This window comes from Nerophis ophidion, linkage group LG04 (assembly GCF_033978795.1).
Source record: "Nerophis ophidion isolate RoL-2023_Sa linkage group LG04, RoL_Noph_v1.0, whole genome shotgun sequence".
Classification (NCBI taxonomy): domain Eukaryota; kingdom Metazoa; phylum Chordata; class Actinopteri; order Syngnathiformes; family Syngnathidae; genus Nerophis; species Nerophis ophidion.
In genome coordinates, this window is record NC_084614.1 from 55,556,286 (window position 1) to 55,579,668 (window position 23,383).

Genomic DNA, 23,383 nt, shown 5'->3' on the forward strand with positions numbered 1-23,383 from the left:
TTCGATTCAAAATCGATTTTTTTTTCAATTCAACATGATTTTCGATTCAAAAACGATTTTTTTTCCCGATTTAAAAGGATTCTCATTTCTTCAATACATAGGATTTCAGCAGGATCTACCCCAGTCTGCTGACATGCAAGCAGAGTAGTAGATTTTTGTAAAAAGCTTTTATAATTGTAAATGACAATATTTTATCGAGGGCTTCACGGTGGCAGAGGGGTTAGTGCATCTGCCTCACAATACGAAGGTCCTGCAGTCCTGGGTTCAAATCCAGGCTCGGGAATTTTCCGTGTGGAGTTTGCATGTTCTCCCCGTGAATGCGTGGGTTCCCTCCGGGTACTCCGGCTTCCTCCCACTTCCAAAAACATGCACCTGGGGATAGGTTGATTGGCAACACTAAATTGGCCCTAGTGTTTGAATATGAGTGTGAATGTTGTCTGTCTATCTGTGTTGGCCCTGCGATGAGGTGGCGACTTGTCCAGGGTGTACCCCGCCTTCCGCCCGATTGTAGCTGAGATAGGCGCCAGCGCCCCCCGCGACCCCAAAAGGGAATAAGCTGTAGAAAATCGATGGATGAAATGTTTTATCAACTGTTTGCAATAATGTAAATTTGTTTTAACTATTAAACTAAACAAAAATATGACTTATTTTATCTTTGTGAAAATATTGGACACGGTGTGTTGTCAAGCTTATGAAATGCCATACTAGTGTAAGCCACTGTGACACTAGTGTTCTTTTTTTATTTTTATAAATGTCTAATGATAATGTCAATGAGGGATTTTTAATCACTGCTATGCTGAAATGATAACTAATATTGTTGATAATATTCATTTTTGTTTCACTACTTTTGGTTTATTCTGTGTCGTGTTTGTGTCTTCTCTCAATTGCTGTTTATTGCACTACTGAGTGTTGCTGGGTCAGGTTTGGTTTTGGAATTGGATTGCATTGTTATGGTATTGCTGTGTATTGTTTTGTTGGCTTGATAAAAGCAAAAAGCAAAAAAATAAATTTTCAAAAAATGAGAATCAATTCTGAATCACACAACGTGAGAATCGCGATTCAAATTCGAATGGATTTTTTCCCCACACCCCTACTAATCACCTTCTATACCAGGGGTAGGGAACCTATGACTCTTGAGCCTTGGTGGCTCTTTTGATGACTGCATCTGGCTCTCAGATACATCTTAGATCAGTGGTCCCCAACCTTGTAGCGGCGGACCGGTCAACGCTTGATAATTTGTCCCGTGGTACGGCAGGGGGTGGGGGAGAATTCTTTATTTTTATTTTTTTGTCATGAAAAAGGGAGTTTTTTTGGGTTGGTGCACTAATTGTAAGTGTATCTTGTGTTTTTTATGTTGATTTAATGAAAAAAAAAAAATTATTAAAAAAAAAAAAAAAATTCTGCTGCCCGGTACCAATCGAGCCGCGGCCCGGTGGTTGGGGACCACTGTCTTAGATGACATTGCTTAACACGATACGTAATAAATAATTCTACTGGTAATCTGTGTTAAAAATAACATTCAAAATATAAAACATTCCCATGCATTTTAATCCGTTTCTACCGCACTTGTTCAAGAAGTTGCATTAATGGTAAGAAGTATTTTATTTATTATTGGTTAGCTTCAGAATAACAATGTTTGTAAAAAGAATAAGAGACTTACTTAATGTTGGTTGTACTTAAAAATGCACGCATTTAGTTGTATTCAGTGTTAAAAATTATTATATGGCTCTCACGGAAATACATTTTAAGATATTTGGCTTTATTGGCTCTCTCAGCCAAAAAGGTTCCCGATCCCTGCCCTATACCCTTTTTGACGTCTCAGCTATTATTGATAGTGAATAGTGGTCACTTCCTGTGCTAATATTAACCATTTTCTAATGGGGAAGACGTGTACATTTTTGTCTAATATTTTCAGTGTTCGTTCAAAAAATTTAGTGCTGACACTAAATGGAATAAAGTGACGAGAATAAATTCTAAGAATACTTTCAAGCAACAAAAGTTTTTGCATTGACTGAGCATTATTGTCCTTGAAAAGGCAGACTTTTCTCTATGGGAGTGAAATCAATGGGTGAAATCAATAAAACAAATAAAAAATCAACTGACTGTAGATTTTGTTCATGCATATTTTATTCAAGAGTAAAAAATGAGATTTGTCCCATAGGGCATGCTTACAATGTGTGTATCATTTAGGAATTTGAATGCAAAAAACATAACAAAACAAAACAAGAAACAGCAAAAGAAAACATATTTGCAGAGATATTAAAATCAAATATTTTGCAAGATCAAATCCATTATATTTGTTTGTCGAAATATGCATGTAGACCATACAAGAACCAGAACAAGAGGAAAGGAAAATAACCATAAAGCTTAACTTGTAACAATAATAGTAATATCAGCAGTAAATAGAACCAGTACAATGTTTCTTTGTTGAAACGCAAGTGTGACACATGATTCTTTTGGTGTCCATTTCATTTACATCTGAAAACCATGCTATCATGCTTTGGCAGCCTGAAAGTAGCTTTTCACTGAGATTATATTAATTCACACTATTATTACAGTTCCTGTACATCAGTACAACAGAAAAATTAAAAACTTTGAAGGGCATCCCTGCATACAACGAATCAGTAGAAAAATTAAAAGCAGTGGCAATAAATAACACAAATGAAAAATGGACAGTAACTCAAAAAGGAAGCCTATTTATAAAATGTTATAAAAACAAGACAAATGAAACAACAAATTGAATGTAATCGTAAAATAATTCAAGTTTACTATTCGAAAAACACAACTACAGTATTACAATTATAATCTCACATTACAATTAGGAACTTAACTGCATGCATCGATGCGTTCCATACCATAGATGCTGTGTTTAAAAATCACTGTTCTGTCCGTCTTTGAAGTCACATACTGTACCTTTATTCTTCTCTAGAAAGATGGAGTGGAAAGAAATATAAAAATACAGAACGTTGCCTTTTCTTGAAGGGAACCCTCAGTGTTCAGATGTACTATGGAAAACCAGCAAATGTGATATTAAAATCATCACATTTAGTTTAGTTTTTTTAATGTGTTTTTTAGAAATATCACCACCCTGGGAACCAAAAATCTCTATGAAGCTGCGTTTCTCACCGATTTTGTCATTTGGCAGTAACAATTTTCAAACCAAAAATTATAAGAGCAACACATCTGGCTATCCTATGTTATCTTTAGTGGTCTAACAGAACAGATTTATGTTTTAAATTGTCAATAGGAAAAATTAAGCTCTGCTCCTTCCTACCCCGTTTCGGACATGCTGTAATGAAAAACTGTATCTATGTGAAACTGTTTGCACGTTCAAAATTAACTTAGTGTACTACTTTTTGTATATACAAATTGCTTGTCGGCCAGAGGAATTATAGTCTGGCCTTGAGGCTGTCACTCGCCGCTTTCTAGCCCACACATTTTAATGCACACACACAAAACTAGTGCTTGAGAAGCAACTAACAATTGCTTCAACAAAGTTTATTTTTATGATTACATTGATGCACTTTATATACATCTGCACTTTAAATGATGCTGCTAAAATACTGTAACTTGACCACGTTGCACACTTATTTGTAACTAGCACTGTGTGTATGTATATTGCACTTGCATTCCGAAATGCTTTTCATTGTGTAATTTTAATCTTGCGCAGAACTGCTAGTTTGCACCATACTGAAGCAGAATAAGTATAAGGCCAACCATGAATATTAAAACAATATCTAAACGGCGGAAATGTATCCATAAAAATTGGGAAAAGCTGCTGATTGTGTGTTTGACAGAGCTGGAAAGAGATACCGTAAAAGTCCACGCTCCAAGGTAAATACTGTACATTATCAATACTTTACTTCATAAAACTACTGTATTTGTTTGTAGCACATTCTATTGTATTATTTTCGTACAATAATTATACACATTTTTTTTAAAGTTGAATTTAAAATTGTGCTGTTTTAGGGATGGCCCAGCACCAATTAAAATTATTTCAATCCAGACACTGATTTGAGATACAAGTGTTTTGAGTTAAGAGCTCTGTCACAGAACCAATTAAGCTCGTAAGTTGAGGTACTACTGTACTTTGAAAAGTTAGCGCCCTCCAGGCATCTGTGGAAAGTTTGTAAATAGCCCCTTTAAGGAGTCGCGATATTTCTCTAAATAAATAAAAAAGACAGTACTTAAAATAATGGATGTGAATGTCACATTTACAAATCCGATTGTGTCTTATTAATTTGGTCTGATCATTGAGGGTTTCCTTTCAAGTTAGGGTCTCCAAGTTCAAAAATCTACTCAATAGAAAAAAAAAAAGTGGTTCTTTTTGTTCCATTTCAAGATATAAGAAAATCTTTACAGTTGCTGTTTTATCTGGATCACAGTGTGAACGCTCACCTTGGCGTTGCATGGTGAGATTCGTCTTTAAAAAATAGATACATTTTTTTTAGATGATTTTTAAATAATTAAAATAACATGTCAGGGTTGCTGCCTATTCCAAATGACATAATATCTATACCGAAGTCTATTTTTGAATTTCTTTTAGTTCTCATGTTCTTTGTGTAGATATTACACATAAAATCTCTGTGAAATGTGCAAAAAAAACATACACAAAAAGGGGGCGCTAATGCACACCTGAGTGACGACACACATCTCTTCTTTCCCTTCAGAGACAAGCAGGTAAGAAACCAGGCAGTGCTGGACAAGCAGGATATATTATTATTATTACAAAAATTCCAAAATCTCTTCTTTTCCTCACCTCTGTGATCCGGTCCTTTAGCAACACGGGAGTGATCGCTGAAGCTTCTTCAGCAGAGGAGGATTGTTTTTTACCCCCCCAGAAAGTGAAGATGTGCGAGGTGCAGGTCATGCTTTGCCAACGTGAGCACAAATAATAATGTCACTTTGATATAAAAATGGAAGCTTTTCAAACATTCTCTTATTAAGATAGATGTTGAGGAGATTAAGTGTCCCACCGCCCCCTCTTTCTATCCTCAACTCTTCCAAGTAGCTAGGAGATGACTGGCGGCGAGTCGTGTGGAGGTTTAATCTCACACTGCAGTGACTTTTCAGCGAAAATATAAGGTAAATATACTAACACCATATTAATTTTGGAGAATTATGAGGTGACAAAATTGCCAGATGCATTATTTGATATTATTTTTTAATGACATCTGTTTTTTTTACAGAGAATATCATTAAAATTGTTTTTGTATTAAAAAAAATTATTTAAGGAGGATTTTTTCCCCATCTCTACAGGAGGAGTATGTGCAGCCTCTCTTCAATGAGTACACCTTCAGCTGTAAAAAATAAATAAATAAAGTGGTGTTGTTGTCAATGCATTGCAGGACTGCTTCTAAAGGTACAGTAAATGACAGTGTCTCCGTGGTGATGCCTGGTATGGTAAACACAATTTAAGTAAGGCTGTCTGCACCACTTTCCAATTGCAAATGCAGTCTTAGTAAATCCCACGCAACACGCCCACTAATAGTACACGCTGTTTTAGAGATTGCACACGCTGTTTAGCGCGAGGTATTTAGCGAGTGTATCATTCTGCGAAATCAATTGCCCAAATAAGTAATCGCACGTCTTGATGTCTCAATCAGACCCCAGCTTTATTTATTGACTCTGACGGGGTCAAATAAAGTTGTGAGTCCTAGCTCTTTGATTAAAAAAGGTGACAAACACTATTAAGTACAGAGGTGCCAGCTTCACGAAAACAGGAGTTGTCAAAAGTGATATAAAGTGTTAATTCATCCATTTTATTTTTTATTTCACATGGTTTTCTGCATTGACCATAATTATTCTTAAAAATGTTTTTGGGTGTCTGAAATTGATTAATTGAATTTACATTATTTGCGACGAGGTGGTGACTTGTCCAGGGTGTACCCCGCCTCCAGCTCAAATGCAGCTGAGATGGGCTGCAAGGAACAAGCGGTAGAAAATGGATGGATGGATGGATTTACATTATTTCCTGTGGGAAAAATTGCTTGGTTTTTAGTCTGACTTTTGGAAAAAATTACAAATGAAAATCAAGGTTTGACTGTAATTCCATCGCTCAATAGACTGGTATGAAATAACCAAATTTGTTTGCTGGGTAAAATGCTACAACTACAGTTCAGACATTATTTCTGATAGTTTGAGTTTTACTTTATTGTTGGGAGCATTTACATAGTACACGTCTCATTGAGAGGGGACCTATTCGGAAGTAATCAAATTGGTACCTTGCTGGAAAAAGCACTAAAATCACACTGCATACAGTATTTATAAAGTCTCCATGATTAGTAATTATCAGTTGTCATTGTTGATATGCTGGTTCCACTGCCTCATAGTGACGAATCCAGTGTGAAGTAATCAAATATGGTTCCTTGCCAGATAACGCTCTATGCTGCCACACTGTTAACACATTTATTTTTCTGCCCCCCCCCCCCCCCCATTCCTTAGGTGTTGTGAGATTGTTTTAATAGTCTGAAAACAAGACTGATATCCTTGAGCTGTGAGTTTGTGAGTAGCTCGTTATAAGTACTTTAAAAAAAAAAGAGTAAAATACTCAGCATGGCATGGATACTGCAATTATGTCTTCCGTCAAGGTCGAACAGAGTCTGTAATAGAGCAGAGGGAGGTAACAGACACCACTTGGACGCACACTGCAGCCCCCAGCCTGCTCCACCTGTGCAACGACATGCTGTCACCAAACAAATGACCGTTGGGCTCCTTTTACATTAGCTGCAGATTTCACCCTCTGTCTATCTGCTGTGGGCCCGTTTGTGTTTCTATGATCTGAGGCCTGAATTTCCGATTTGGCAATGTCTCACTGCACGGGCAACACCCGCAAAAATTGCTGCTGCCCCCCCTACCTCCATCACAACTACCACCAACCGAGGCTCACTGGATGTTGCTGTTGTCATCCGTGCCGTTCGCCTCGGACATATTCATCTTTCCCATCGAGTGACCCACGTGGTTGACGCCATCCTTGCGAGGGGGCATGCGCTCGTTGATGCGGTCCAGACCCTTGGCTTCCTCGAAACTGGTGATCTTATGCTGCGGGGAAAAGCCACGGATGGCTGGGGAGGAGGAGAGAAGCCAAAGCGGGAGATCAGACTCACAGTTGGATAATTATGGCTAAATATTGTTTAGTGTTGGGCACGACACATTTTTAGATATCACGCTCATTGTCCACAACATTAAGTACACCTACATAATTGTATCATGTATCAAACAGTTGGATGCCGCCCAGTGGAGTACACTGTTGTTGTCTACCACCATGTATTTATAGTTGTCCTTGTAAAAGCAGCATATTTTGCCAATGAGATTTTAGATTGCCGGTGTACCGACTGAACTTGAACTACGGAATACAGGGGTGTCCAAAGTGAGGCCTGGCGTCCATTTGAGACCCACAGAACATTGTAGAAATAAAATTAAACAACAACAAGAAAAACAGCAAACATGGGGAAAAACCAAACAAAAAGACACAATGTCAAGATAAAAAGCCCGGCACTAAATAACAGTAATCAAACACCATTTTGCCTTTTTTTAAAAAAATTTTTTTAAATCAGGTAAATCACACTTTTGATTTTATGTTATTCATGATCAATCAGTAACTACAAAGATGTAACTTATCTTGGTACTTCTGTTGACAACATTGTTGCAGGTATACTATACCAGTGTTGTTGCTCTTACTAAAGCATGCCTCCAAAGCATGTTTTTGCTTGAAACATTGGAGAGAATTCATAGCTTCAATTATTGCAAAATACCTTATTTTTTCTGAAGTCCCGACGGGGTGTATTGTGAAGTGAAATTTCTCATGAGTCGAAGCCTCCTCACTCATCTTTGCACATAATATCCCACGTCGACATTCAGGTATCCATCAATATAAAGGAGCACATGCGCTCAAAATGCATTTGTGTGATTACTTGACATTTATGCATTTTTATGTGATAATGACATGCGGTGACTTCTTAAATTTGACAGCCCTAATAACACCATAACATACCATGACAACTTTATTATTAGCACTTTAAAAACAACTGCCGTTGAAAAAACAAATGACTGTACACCACAAACATGTAGAAATATAGGACATCATTAAAAAAAGCAAACACATAAAACACTTTGTCTTAGTTTGCATCTCAACTCAAGTAGAGAATAATTTCCCCACTGATAATTTTAGCATGTATGGCAAGACCTTAACTACTAACATGACGTGTGCGGTGTCACAGGCGGTGGACATATTTAACACTTATAAAATTGATTTCAGAATAAACTTATGATGTTCAACACTAAAACTCTTCAATGTCATTGTGCTAGACTGAGTAGTTTTTACGATAATTGCTTTTAAAATTATGTAATTTTTTTGGGACACCCTGTATATAGCGGGACTTTGAACCTTTGGGCACCACACGATTCAATTTGATTCGATTCTTGGTGGTAACGATTCGATTAAGAATCGATTCTCAATACAGAGCAATTCTCGATTCAAAATCAGTACTTAACATTGGGTGCCAGTTCTATGATTAACTACATATTACTTTAAAGAAAACTGGTTTTGTTTGGTGATATTCTAAATGTAGGACAGGAGAGATGAAAAAAAAATACAATACAATATATATACATATATATATATATATATATATATATATATATATATATATATATATATATATATATATATATATATATATATATATATATGTGTGTGTGTATATATTTATATCTATATGTATATATATATATATGTATATATTTATGTATGTGTATATATATGTATGTATACATATGTATATATGTGTGTATATATATGTATATATATATATATATATATATATATATACAGTATGTATGTATATGTGTGTATATATTTATATCTATATGTATAGATATACACGTATATATGAATATATACATATGTATGGATGGATACATGTGTATATATATATACATCCATACATATGTATAGATGTATATATATGTGTGTGTGTATATATATATATATATATATATATATATATATATATATATATGTATATATATATATTTATATATGTGTATATATGTATATATACATATGCATATATGTATATATGTGTGTATATATATGTATAAATATATACAGTATGTATGTATTTATGTATATGTGTGTATATATATGTGTATATATTTATATCTATATGTATATATATATACATATATGTGTATATATATGTACTGTATATATGCATATGTATAGATGTATATATGTGTGTACATATATTTATACATTTGTGTAGATGTATATATATGTGTGTATATATAAAAATTTATATATATATATATATTTTTTTTAATTTATTTATTTTTATTTTACTTTTTTTTTAATTGATAAACATTTTTTTGGAATGGATTAGGAATCGTTAAAAATAGGAATCGTGAGTCATTCGAAATGTTTTTGTTTTGACACTAGCAGTATAGACATACAGTTTTTAAAGCCATTTTACTGCATTTAATAAGATTCGCCGCATCCTTTGTGTTTTTTGTTGTTGTTCTTTTTTTTTTTTTTAAATGGTTTGGACACCCCCGATTAGAACAATATCTCTTTGTCATTTCAACCTTTAATACTCTTGCTATATTTGATTCTCTTTGCAAAAATAAAACACAACAATTAAAAGACCACACAGGCTTTCTTTGTTAAAAAAAAATTAAGGTAAGAGATTAACATGATGATATATTATTCAAAACTATGAATACATTAATATTAATGTATCAAATATATTGAGTATCTAAAAAGTACTATATGTAGTAAATGGGATTTATCATGAATTATTATTAATATAATTATTATTAATGAACATTTTGCTAAAATAAAAGGGAACACTTTCATAGAGTTTTAATTACTCTCCTGAAGGAATCAATAAAGTACTATCTAAAAACATATTCTACCCCATCATCTCAAACAATTTTGTCAATACTGGACAATGCAGCATCAAGTTGCCATGGAAACTGTCTTGCATGTTTCTCTACTGTATTGCTTAAGATGTGTGTTTCCTTTTCTAAATGTTGCCCCCCTTTCAAATGCCCTTCTTGGCCATACATACACCCATTAGAAAGCAATGTTGAATGATAATAATAATAATAATGTGTGTGAGATGATGCATATGTCCATGAGGTGCGTCAGTGAGAGTTGGAAGACCAGGAAGATGGAAGAAGGAAACCCATATACTAGGACGATATGGGCAAAGGGGATAGGGGTGGGGGACACTGGGGGCTCACACAGGTTTACCTTCTCTGTCCTCATCATGCGTCTCGATGGCTTCAATGGCCTCAATGGTGGCTGGGGGTGGAGGAGGAGGAGGGAAGCAGGTTACTCCGGATAAAGCCATGCAAATGTCAGAAAGGCAGCAGCCACCCAGCTCGAAAAGGCAGCTCAAATGTTAGGATCAGGATGGAGTTCATTGTAGCAATGGGAGCCAAACTTGGTGGGACGCCATGCATTGATTTGAAGAGTTGAAAAGAGGTCAGAGGTCAAACAATTCATGTAGGGAAAACAACGAGCGTGATCGAGGCATACGGATATGGACCAAAATGCCCCAAATAAGTGACATCCTAAAAGTCAAACAGGTCAAAGGTTAGATCATAAATAAAAATGGTTCTATGGTTGACTATGATATGCTGTGATATACCAAATAAAAAACATTGGATTATTCAGTTCAATCAGTTTGTTGTTGGCATCTCGCCAAACCTTTACACACATGTTCTAAACTTACATCTTGAAGCTCCTTTTATTTACACAACTCACTCACCACATTGATATCAACAATTCCAGATCAAAGGAAAGTAATCATTTAAATTGTTCACTAAAGTCAAATCCAAACACATCTATTTTTGGGTGTGCGGATCAGACCCAGATTAAAAAGTGAGAACAGATGTCAACTTGATTACTGAGCATCTTTTGTGTAAAAAAGTAACGTTAAAAGAATTTTGCCCATCAGTCACAATCTCTATATAAGACAAGAATACATATGTTTTTCTTTTCGATGCGTTCTAATTTGTAAAATACGGTGAGTACGAGGTTGCTAACAATGCAGCTAATGGGACTACTCTATTCCGCCCATAAAGCCCTCTAAAATAACATCCAAAAACTGCCAACAATACTCCATTTACATTATTACTATTACAAGTGCTAACGTTAAGGAACTAATTCTAGCGGCGCTGTGATCACAGAGCGCTAACTATCTTATGCTGCTACAATATATTGACATACTGAGCTGTTGCTGTTGCACCAGTTCTGAGTTGGTGAAACCCATCACAAATCATGCCAGGTTGTAGTCATAAACCGAGAAGTTGGTCAACTTTGACATCCAACTTAGACCCGGAGATGGCGAGGCCGAAAAATGCTTGTTTGGGGCATTTTTTTTTTTTTTTTAACCGGCGGGATGACTATGATTTATTCTTCATCTAAACAGGAAGATAGGAACATCCCATCAGTCGGCATCCGAGTGAGAGCAGACATTGTACAGTAAGTGATTGTTTTATTATGTTCATAGTTTGTATTTCTTGTTTAGCATTATAAGCAATACTGCTGCATGATGCTTACTGCAGTGATTTTTAAACTTTGGTAAGCGTACCACTAGTGTTATGTGAACACCATCTAGTAGTATACACCAGTGGTCCCCAACCACCGGGCCGTGGCCTGATTGGTACCGGGCCGCAGAAGAATTTTTTATTAATAAAAAATAAAAAATAAAAAATATATATATATACATATATATATATATATATATATATATATATATATATATATATATATATATATATATATTTTTTTTTAATTAAATCAACATAAAAAACACAATACATACTTACAATTAGTGCACCAACCACAAAAACCGCCCTTTTTCATGACAAAGAAAATAAAAAAAATTAAAAAAGGACCGCGGGACAGATTATTAAGCGTTGACCGGTCCGCGGATACAAAAAGGTTGGGGACCACTGGTATACACAATAATCACTTTATTAAAGTACAATATTTTATTTACCTATATACTAACCCAGTATTACTGTTAAAACTGCGTGTAATGTTGCAGTGGTCAAAAATATTATATATAATTGGTAAACAAAATGTCTGTCTTGTTTTTAATGAATACTTAGGCCTACTACTGTATTTTAATGTTGGTCATTATGGTAGTATATGGAGAGACAAATGTTTTCTGAGGAGGCACTTCTGAAAAAAGTTTGAGAACCACTGGCTTAGTGTTTCAAAAAAGCTGGATATCTTCACCAAGCAGCTTCTAAAATGTGTAGCTCATCCTCCATATAACAAAGTTTAAAAATATAGGGTCGTGGATCCTCATTTGTCCCAAAGTAATTGTTTTTGTTGCTCATGAAGTCTGCCATTATTAGTAGTGATGTTATTCTTGAAAGGAAAAGTAAACGTTGTGAAATTAATACGTAAATATTACATGTATTTTGGGCGTTAGTGGTCTGCCAAACAATACCTCAAAGCAACTAGGGGAAATCACACTTCAGGGACTATCGTTGGCTTTGACAGTAGGATTGCTAGATTTGCATCTCAACAGTTGTTTTTCTCACTGCGATAGGGAAAAACCATCTTTGCCCATGCACACCCTCCTGGTTTTGGAGTATAAATATTTGGGGTTTTGGTACCAACCGCTAGACTTTAATCTCGTTATATGCAAATATAATGACAATAATGTTTATTCTATTCTATTCTATTCTAGACTAGATCTGACCAATCTAAGTCTATGAACATGAATGGATGGAGCCTGATGAGAGGCGAAAAATCTTCTTAGACAAACCAAACAGTCCAGTTGAGATCGAATGAATGCACTGAGATTCCCCTTTTAATCAACAATAATTTACTGAAGTTAGGAAGACATTTCAGGAACTATTTCATACTTTTTTCAGACAGCGATAACCGTCCAGTAAGAAAAGATGGAGGGGAAAAAAGGACGGAAGAGAGTCTTATCTTCAGGCTTGTACTCACCACTCTGCAGCGTCTGTTTGCCCCCAGAGAGAACCCCGCTCGGCAGCATGCCAGTGGGCGTTAGGCCCTTGAGCGTCAACACATTTTCACTCTCCTCTCTGCAGGAATCACAGATCACAGACTCTGAAGCTTGTCGAAAAATATTGACGCCCTTCTTTTGACTTTTAACACCCATCATGCACACAGAAACTCCTGGGAACCAGCGTCCTCTGCAGTGGACGTATGTGTGACTCTGACAAAAGACCAAAGACAAATGTCCACTGCAGAGGATGCTGGGTCTCAAGATCGTATACATATTAAATACCAGCTAGGTTTTCAACGGCAGAGGTAGTGCAGGGGGTTGTAAAATTTTTGGTTGATAATACTTTTTTTTTATTATGTTGCCTCTGCAATTGTTCCACACATTTAAATGTCTTTAAAAACACAAAATATGAATCCAACACACTGTAGTGTAGTTTATAAATAGTAGCAGCATGGCCACTTTTCTCACTGTACCCTTCAGGTTTCAAATAAAAACATGTAATATACTTTATTATATTCATGTTAGCGTTCAAGATAGCTTTCGACTCCTGCTCTAGTTGCCAGTTAGCCAATAGCAGCATTATCTTGTATTCTTTGAATATCTATGTGCAGTCATCCCTCGCCACATTGCGCTTCAAATATTGCGGCTTTAGCACATCGCTGACTGTTTTGGGATACTTAAATTTTTTTTAAAGCATATTTTACAATTATTTGGTCCTAAATGAAGTATTTTCAAGCATTGAAATGGCTAAACAAACTAAAAATATCAATACTCAAGTAGTATTGGCCATTAGATGAGACCAAACCAATCAGAGCCTGCTGTTCAGTATCGTGACCATTGATTGGCTCAGCCTCAGACAGCATTAATAAATTGGAATAAAGGTGTGTAAAAGTGACTAAATGGTGTTATTTCATGTGTAGAGGGCTCTCATAATGTTAAAAAAGAACATATTTAAAAGGTCGTATACAGTTTTTTTATGTTCTAGCTAGGAAAAAAGGAGCTCTATAATCAATCCCTACTTTGCAGAAATTCTTGTCTGGAAAAATCAACAGCGATAAAGAGGGATGACTGTATTGCACAATAACTTACAAGGTACCTTTTGGACCAGTTTGTTAAAACACAAGTCTAAAGATAAAACGGGAACACCCGCTCTATTTCTCCATCATTTCAGGGGTCCTTGCTCTGGAAATTGTTAAAGACGCCTACTATGTACCGCTTAGCATCCTTTACACCGGGCACACATTGTACAGCGACATAGATAAAATATGTCGTTTTGATTCACAAAAATATGCCTTCTGTACTATGCAACACCACTGAAAATTACAAAAACATATTGTTGAATCAATACCTTATTTGAAGCTGATCATAATTGACCACACTACAGTGTGTATGTTTCTTTTAGTTTTTATTCATAGCTGTATGTAGAAGTTTCTGGTTGTATCCGCTTTAATGTCCTTTGTGTTCTTTGATGTTTGATGTTTCCCTCCTACACACATGTGAGAGGGATATGTACTATGGCTATGAGTTGTTGTTTTTTCTTCCCTTTGGCCTCAGTCTGGACCTCCTCTCCAGGGCCCAGCCTTAGACCGATTTTTTATTATATTTTATTTTATTTTAATCTTCTTTTTTTTTCTCCCATTCCCCCCCACTTGTTTACCTGTATCTCACCTTTTTTGTAAGGGGCGCTGGAAGCCGGCAGACCCGTCAGCGATCCTGTTCTGTCTCCCTGTAATGTTTGTCTGATCTTGAATGGGATTGTGCTGAAAATTTTAATTTTCCTGAAGGAACTCTCCTGAAGGAATAAATAAAGTACTATATAATCTAATCTAATCTAATTCTGTTTTTACAATTTTTGATACAGCACTTGTATTGTGTTGTGTCTCACTTCAACATATTGTGCTTTAAGTTGATGCTGAGTGTACAATGTGTGCAGTCAGCAGACTTTTTTGCCGACACAAACATGGCCCATAGTATAGTAAAAAAAAAAAAACACATCCATTTTCATCAGCGTAATGAATTCATAGACTTAGTGCTGAAGATAAGATTACCTGAGAACTGAGAACATTTTTGCCATTTTCCCGATAGCGCGGATCTTGTTTCGGATCACTTCCTTGCGTGCTGCTGCTGCATTGGCTGTAAAGAAATATACGTGCATGTAGTTTGCATCTGGACTGTAAAAGATCATCGCAGTGTGTGCGTCACAGTGCGTTTGCAAAGCACGCCATTTCTAACACTCCAACTGAATGTTTCAACAATGCTAAATTTGATAGCAGAAAGATCTCACCGTCGAATATCTCATCTTCATCGTTCATTAGCTCGTCGTCGGAGCATATACTCAACACATTCACCAGCATCTCTGTGACTGAGAGAAACGGTTTGGTAAGGATGCAATGATCCATGCGGGTAGCAGTTTTTACATAAGGCCTCATACCTTTCTCTCCAACAAAGGGCAGTGACCAGGTGAAGACGTCCATGAAGTTGGGCAGCCAGTAAGGATGAGGCGAGCAGTTGAACTGTCGGATGTTCATGACGTTGTTCTCATATTTGAGTACGGCAGCTGGTGGGGAAGCAGAAGGAAATATTTTGGCAAATTTGTCTGTGTTTGAACTTTGAACAATCATACCCTACTGATGAGTACTGCAAACCTCTCCTCTTTACTTGTGCACATGCCAACCAGTAGGTGGCAGAGCTGAGGCCAGGCACTGCTGACACCGATACATCAAAAAGAGAGGCATAAAGCCACACGGAGATAGTCCGCCTGCCGACAGTTCCTCCCACGCACCCCCAACTCCCACAGCCAATGGCAAGAAAGACTCAAGATCTGAGTGCACCAACACACATGGGGGCTTCCTGATGTATTCCTATGCCTTGTTCACAAGCTCAACGCGGTAATGTTGCTGCATGCAGACATAATAATAACAACACACCCACAATGCAATTCAAAAATGGCTTTACGCAGGTAATGCTCAGTTTAGATGTTTCTTCACCAATGTGTTTATTATTGTTATGCTGCTTTGCTTGTAAGGCTAGGAAGTTATTCATCGAGAAATTCATTTTTTAAAGATCATTTATCAGGGTTTGTTGTAAGGCCTCCTCTCTACAAGTGAGTCACTGGATTTAAACACATTGCCAACTTTATGATATCATCTTTTCTTCCTCTAGTGAACGCAGAAAAACATTGCCTTAATTGTAACAATTACTGGCGTCCACTTACAAGTATGCATGCGGAATTTTTTCATTTTTTATTGAGAGGCTCCTCTTCTGATAAAAAAACACCCCATGCTGCCTTCAGGCGCGTTTGTGTTGCTTAATACAGACACAATGACATGCAGCGACTGCCGTGTGTTGGAGTTAGGGCTGTCAAATTTAACGCATGAAATCCCACTTCCAAAGACATGCACCTGGAGATAGGTTGATTGGCAACACTAAATTGGCCCTAGTGTGTGAATGTGAGTGTGAATGTTGTCTGTCTATCTGTGTTAGACCTGCGATGAGGTGACGACTTGTCCAGGGTGTACCGCGCCTACCGCCCGATTGTAGCTGAGGTAGGCGCCAACGCCCCCCGCGACCCCAAAAGGGAATAAGTGGTAGTAAATGGATGGATGGAGATTAATTACCCAAAAAATATTGCACTAATCATGTAACAAAGAAGACTAATCACCCAGTTTATTTTGACTGCACATGCTCTTTCACTTTAACAGCGGAAGTTTTTCGGTTTTTCAAAATAAACCTTGATGGAAAAAATTACCTCTATTTAGTAAGATACTTATTTTTAAATTTTGTTTGTGACATTCTAACAATACAATTGCGTTTGGGCCAAAATATTTGGGTATCTTTTTAAAGGTAATTTGCATTATTTAAGTATTTATTTAATGATTAATCACCATTCAATAGTGTGATTAAACTGATTAAAAAACAGCATTTGATAAAATCCAACTTAAAATTGCTGTTTACAACAGGCTAAAAAGGACCTTTTTTTAAACAAAAAAATTATAACAACACTTCTTAGACTTAGACAAACTTTAATGATTCTAACGGATAGCAAATGTTATCAATAGTGTTATGAAACATCATATTTTACTAATTAATGTCTATATTTGTCACAATTACAAGTAAAACTTTTTAAAAGTTGCTGTTTGGCCCAAATTATTAAATGACTGGCTTTCATGCTGTGCCCAATCATGCTTGTCTCGCAAAAAAATGCGTGCACGTACACCAAAGACATACAGTACAGTCTTGTTTATCGCGGTTAATTGGTTCCGGGCCTGATTGTGGTAAATTAATTTCGGCAAAGTAGGAGTTATTAATTACAAATCAAATATTTTCATAGCCAGAGCAAAAAAAATTGAACTACGGCTTTTAACATTATGGGAACCCTCTAGACATAAAATAACACCCACAAAGTCACCTTTACACTCATAAAAATGGGAATTTGTGCATCGCTAAGTACCATATTTGATTGATGTAATGAGTGCCGTGCTGCTGTGATCGTGACGCTAATGAGTTAAAGGATAACTTTGTTTGCAGTTGAGTTCCTGTTACAAATATTAGTCTCATCTACAGTTTAGGTCAGTAATTATTTTTATGATGTGAAGTTCATATTTTGTCTTTTTAGCGATAGATGTCCCTGTTGTTTAGCAATGTTTGCCAGCGAAATCAAGTTTCAGTTTATGCTGTTGAGTCTAAAAGAGATTTATTCATCTAGTTTATTAATACTATCAAGGATATTTTTTGATGCTAACAAATATTACAAAAGATGATATCATGTGGTCATCCGTGTCAAAAAAAGCACTTGGCTTTCTTGCACAACAAAAATTAAGCTTTTAGTTTCTGTTATGAAAATCGAAAACAAAAATACGGTGGACTGGACCAACCATTTTAGTATTTATTACTAGGATTTAAAAAGTTAAAACGTTAACGTTCCCATAATTGTCACACACACACACTAGGTGTGGCGAAATTATTCTATACATATGACCCATCACCCTTGATCACCCCCTGGGGGGTGAGGGGAGCAGTGAGCAGCACCGGTGGCCACGCCCAGAAATCATTTTTGGTGATTTAACCCCCAATTCCAACCCTTGATGCTGAGTGCTAACATAACATTAGTTTATTTGCACAACCAGGTCTTCGTATTTATATTTAGGCATTGCAACCACAATAGAGCATAAAGTAATGCGATATCTTGTTCACGATTAGTTCTGCTCTCAAACACTCCTAATATAGTAGAGAATAAACTCGATTGCATAACAGAAAGTTTATCAAACAAATCAAATGTTGAAACGCACAAAGTGAATCGTTGCTGAGACAAGGATGGTCCGGTTGTATTCCATACATATTCGTAAGTGCCATTTCCTTTGACACACTTTTGTTTTTTTCTCGGACTTTATTACCATTCTGAAGCACTTCCTAAGGGACTCTACAAAAGTTCTTTCATATCTCTCTATTTGAATGACTGGAACACCCCAAAACAGAATCACAATACGGTATTTACAGCTCAAACTCCACACTCAATCTCACTTGTTTTAATGCTACGCTCAAACTGCTTGACCTTCGTGTGAATTAAGCCACAAAGAAGAAAAACAGACGTAACATTATATGCAACCCAGCAATACTGTCATACTTTTATTATAAAGCTTACTTTGCACCAAACAGGAAGTCAGTGTGTGCACATTTTATACTTTGTAATGATGCATTTGACTCACATTATGGCTGGTTTGTGTTAAGTGTATGCCTGAACTACTTTCTTACTCTTGCTGATGGAGAATATAGTGGAAAGACCAGAAATTTCCTTATTTTCTCTCATTCTACGAAAAATGTTTTGTAGTTATTGTTAATCATGTTTTTTTTTTAAATATATTTTGGCTAAAGGGATACAAGCACCCTTCTCTCTAACTATAAACAACGATGAGTGATAATTCTTGCCTGTCTCTTCCAAACACAGACAATGTATTAAATGGGAACCGAAAAAGTAAAAACCCCGTTTTTATATGAGTAGGAAATTGTGTTCAGAGAATCTGGAGAAATCACTGCATGTAAGCGATGATATTATGGACCCTTGATCCCTCAGGTGGTACTGCATCAAAAACCGACACCAGTGTGTAAAGGATATCACCACATGGGCTCAGGAACACTTAATAAAACCACTGTCAGTAACTACAGTTGGTTGCTACATATGTTAGTGCAAGTTAAAACTCTACTATGCAAAGCAAAACCCATTTATCAACAACACCAAGGAACGCCGCTGGCTTCGCTGGGCCCGAGATCATCTAAGATGGACAGAAGCAAAATGGAAAAGTGTTCTGTGGTCTGACAAGTCCACATTGCAAATTATATTTGGAAACTGTGGACGTGGTGTTCTCCGGTACAAAGAGGAAAATAACCATCCGGATTGTTATAGGCGCAAAGTGCAAAAGCCAGTATCTGTGATGGTATGGGGGTGTATTAGTGCCCAAGGTACGGTAACTTACACATCTGTGAAGGCACCATTAATGCTGAAAGGTACATACAGGTTTTGGAGCAACATATGTTGTCATCCAAGCAACGTTATCATGGACGCCCCTGCTTATTTCAGCAAGACAAGTGTTACAACAGCGTGGCTTCGTAAAAAAAGAATGCGAGTACTCTCCTGGCCCGCCTGCAGTCCAGACCTGTCTTCCATCGAAAATATGTGGTGCATTATGAAGCGTAAAATATGACAGCGGAGACCCTGGGCTGTTGAACGACTGAAGCTCTACATAAAACAAGAATGGTAAAGGATTCCACTTTCAAAGCTTCAACAATTAGTTTCCTAAGTTCCCAAATGTTTATTGAGTGCTGTTAAAAGAAAAGGTGATGTAACACAGTGGTGAACATGCCCTTTCCCAACTACTTTGGCACGTGTTGCAGCCATGAATTTCTAAGTTAATTAATATTTGCCAAAAAAAATTAAGTTTATGAGTTTCAACATCAAATATCTTGTCTTTGTAGTGCATTCAACTGAATATGGGTTGAAAAGGATTTGCAAATCATTGTATTCCGTTTATATTTACATCTAACACAATTTCCCAACTCATATGGAAACAGGCTTTGTATAAATACATTCTGTCAGAGAGTGAAACAAACCATATTCTGACCTTTGTTGTTGTAAACATCCAAGTAGTTTGGTGCAGAGAAGATGGTAATGAGGGAAGGGAATCCAGTGGTCTGACTTTTGCGATACATCCGGTAACTGGCGGACATATTTTGGTACATTACATTAAAATAGCAGTTTTAAGAAAAATGTCTACTGTACATTTTAGTATTTCAATAACAATAGTGTGAAAACTTACCCTGCATCTTGTGCCTCATGCGCTCGGATTATTGATAATAGGTTATTGCTCTGTAGGAACTCACACACAGCTGGATAACTGTAAAAGAATACATAAAAAAATTTAAAGAAACAGTAATATTTTGGAAGATTTTCAGGAATGAGCTGAGATGAACTGGAAGTTTTCCAGTTAGTCTATGGAAGTGGTCCTCAACCTTTTTTCAGTGATGTACCCCCTGTAAAAATTTTTTTAATTCAAGCACCCCCTAATCAGAGCAAAGCATTTGGTTGAAAAAAAAGAGATAAAGAAGTAAAATACAGCACTATGTCATCAGTTTCTGATTAATTAAATTGTATAACAGTGCAAAATGTTGCTCATTTGTAGTGGTCTTTCTTTAACTATTTGGAAAAAAAGATATAAAAATAACTAAAAACTTGTTGAAAAATAAAGAAGTGATTCAATTGTAAATAAAGAGTTCTACACATACAAGTAATGATCAACTTAAAGTGCCCTCTTTGGGGATTGTAATAGAGATCCATCCGGATTCATGAACTTCATTCTAAACATTTCTTCATAAAAAAAGAAATCTTTAACATCAAAAAATCTAGCTGTCAACACTGAATATTGCATTGTTGCAATTCTTTTCACAGTTTATGAACTTACATTCATATTTTGTTGAAGTATTATTCAATAAATATATTAATAAAGGATTTTTGAATTGTTGCTATTTTTAGAATATTTTAAAAAAATCTCACCTCCCCGTTGGCTTCAAGTACCCCCAGGGGTACGCATACCTCCATTTGAGAACCACTGGTCTATGGTATAGTGCGGGGGTCGGCAACCTGTGGCTCTCCAGAGCTTTTTTAAAAATGTATAAAAATGGAAAAAGATTGGAGGGAAATATTTTGTTTTGTTTTAATATGGCTTCTGTATATGGACAAACATGACACAAACCTTCCTAATAGTTAGAAAGCCCACTCTTATAATGTTTGATCGATAACATGCTATTATTATTATTTTAATAATATTTGCATGTCTCATGACACATTATCTGTATGTAATATTGGCTGCATTTTTGATAGTTGTTTGTGTGCCATGTTGTTCCAGACCACAGCAAATGTTACCCAGCTTGCAAATATTGTAAAAAAGCCATTAGAAGAAGACAGCCTGCCGTTTTTTTTAACTTGGACACACACATTTATACCTTCGGCCATTCTAGGCCAGTAATTTCCAGGAGTTGGCTCACCCTCTGAGAAGCCTTCATTTGACTAATATTCTCCAATGTTGTAAAAATGTGTAGAATAAATATTACATTTCAACATTTCTGTCAAATAAGATTTGCGTCAGCTTGCGACACACATTTTTATTTCAGCAAGGTGTTGTGCCAGGCAGGTGACTGTTGCAAACAAAACAAATACCTGCTCAAGAAGATATTCTGAAGTATGAACAACATCGAATCCAAATGCCGCACCCACCTCACAGATAAGAGCTTGCAGTCTTATAAACACTTACATTATGTGTTGCTTTCAATTATAAGACTTATAAAAGGATTATATTTTTTTGCGGCCCCTGACAGATTTGTTTTTGGTATTTTTGGTCCAATGTGGTTCTTTGAACATTTTGGGTTGCAGACCCCTGGTGTAGGGCTTAAAATGTAGTTAAAACAAGCATCTCACAAGCAGGGCTGCCTTAACCCAAGGGGAGTCCCTGGGGCTGAAGTAAAAAAAACATGATTGCACTCAGTATAATCACAATAATGCAAAAATATCATCCATTTAAAAAATGATTTCATTCTTGAATCCATCAGCTTCTCGACGGGCGCATGCGTGAGTTTAACAGAGGCCATCAAATCTGGGAGATTGCCCATGCTTTCAGCTCAGTAGTCAGCACACTCGCCTCTAACAACGGCAAACTGAGTTCGCGCTCTACTCGGAGCAGTAGGAAAAAACAATGCGGCCTAGAGAGAGAGAGAGAGAGAGAGAGAGAGAGAGAGAGAGGGAGAGAGAGAGAGACAGAGAGAGAGAGAGAGAGAGAAAGAGAGAAAGAGAGAGAGAGAAAGAGAGACAGAGAGAGAGAGAGAAAAAGAGAGAGTACACTATCGTTACATAAAGTAGAGCTGTTTGTGATTGACAGTTTTGAACACCAATCATTGCATTCCGCTGTCAAAATCAGAGACCCCTGATTGGGCGAGGACATCTTGGCGTCAGCCCGGGTAAACCCGTGCATTAAGGCAGCCCTGCTTGCAATATAATTTTAGTTAAAATAACCTGATATTCTGCTAATTCAGTTCCCTTTACCTTACATTCACATACAGTACAGTACAATTTTGTACTTTAGCCCAAAACGTCCAGTGACTTTCCATTTGTTCTCAATATGATTCAAAAGTCTAAATCAGGGGTGTCAAACTCAAATACAGAGTGGGCCAAAATTTTAAACGGAACAAGGCCGCGGGCCAAGGTTGAACAAATTAACCTTTTAATAAGGACCCAAACAAGTTTTGCATTAAATATTGAACAAGCAAGGCTTATATAACTTTAGTGACATGCAAAATCCAGTTTCAAATTATAATAACAATAATTAAAAAAATATCAATGGTATATCAAATAAAATTTAAATAAAAATGTTATGCCTTTTTTTGTATTTGCAATCTTCTTAGGTAAATATAATTTTTTTTCCACAGGCTAATAATACATTTGAAAATAAAATAACAATAATGAATGAACCAAAAATTCAAGCCTTTAAGTAGCAAGAGAAAATGCATGAATAAAACGTTAATTATTGGTCAGTTTGCTGGAAGTTTCCCGGAAGACTTAGTGCTGCAAGGGGTTCTGGGTATTTGTTCTGTTGTGTTACGGTGCGGATGTTCACCCAAAATGTGTTTGACATTCTTGTTTGATGTGGGTTCACAGTGTGGCGCATATTTGTAACAGTGCTAAAGTTGTTTATAGGGCCACCCTCGAATGTGACCTGTATGGCTGTTGACCAAGTATGCCTTGCATTCACTTGTGCATGTGTGTGTGTGTGTGTGTGTGTGTGTGTGTAAAAGCCACAAATATTATGTGACACGCTGTTAGTATGGAGGAAAAGCGGACA

The 23,383-nt window shown here is 36.4% G+C and overlaps 1 protein-coding gene across 2 annotated transcripts in view; it reads right to left on the reverse strand.

Annotated features, from left to right (window-relative positions):
• Positions 1 to 2,111: 2,111 nt before the first annotated feature.
• The window catches only part of LOC133551601 (protein phosphatase 3 catalytic subunit alpha-like), a 72,930-nt gene continuing 51,658 nt past the window's right edge, over positions 2,112 to 23,383 (reverse strand). The window contains exons 7-14 of one of the 2 annotated variants that reach the window (XM_061898492.1): positions 20,312 to 20,389; positions 20,117 to 20,211; positions 15,433 to 15,558; positions 15,286 to 15,363; positions 15,050 to 15,134; positions 12,980 to 13,077; positions 10,256 to 10,306; positions 2,112 to 7,064 (exon numbers count right to left, since the gene is read on the reverse strand). In XM_061898492.1, the coding sequence (XP_061754476.1) occupies positions 6,886 to 7,064; positions 10,256 to 10,306; positions 12,980 to 13,077; positions 15,050 to 15,134; positions 15,286 to 15,363; positions 15,433 to 15,558; positions 20,117 to 20,211; positions 20,312 to 20,389 (790 nt within the window). In that variant the 3' untranslated portion in view covers positions 2,112 to 6,885. The remainder of the gene's footprint in view (positions 7,065 to 10,255; positions 10,307 to 12,979; positions 13,078 to 15,049; positions 15,135 to 15,285; positions 15,364 to 15,432; positions 15,559 to 20,116; positions 20,212 to 20,311; positions 20,390 to 23,383) is intronic. The other variant, XM_061898493.1, reaches the window with a different exon arrangement.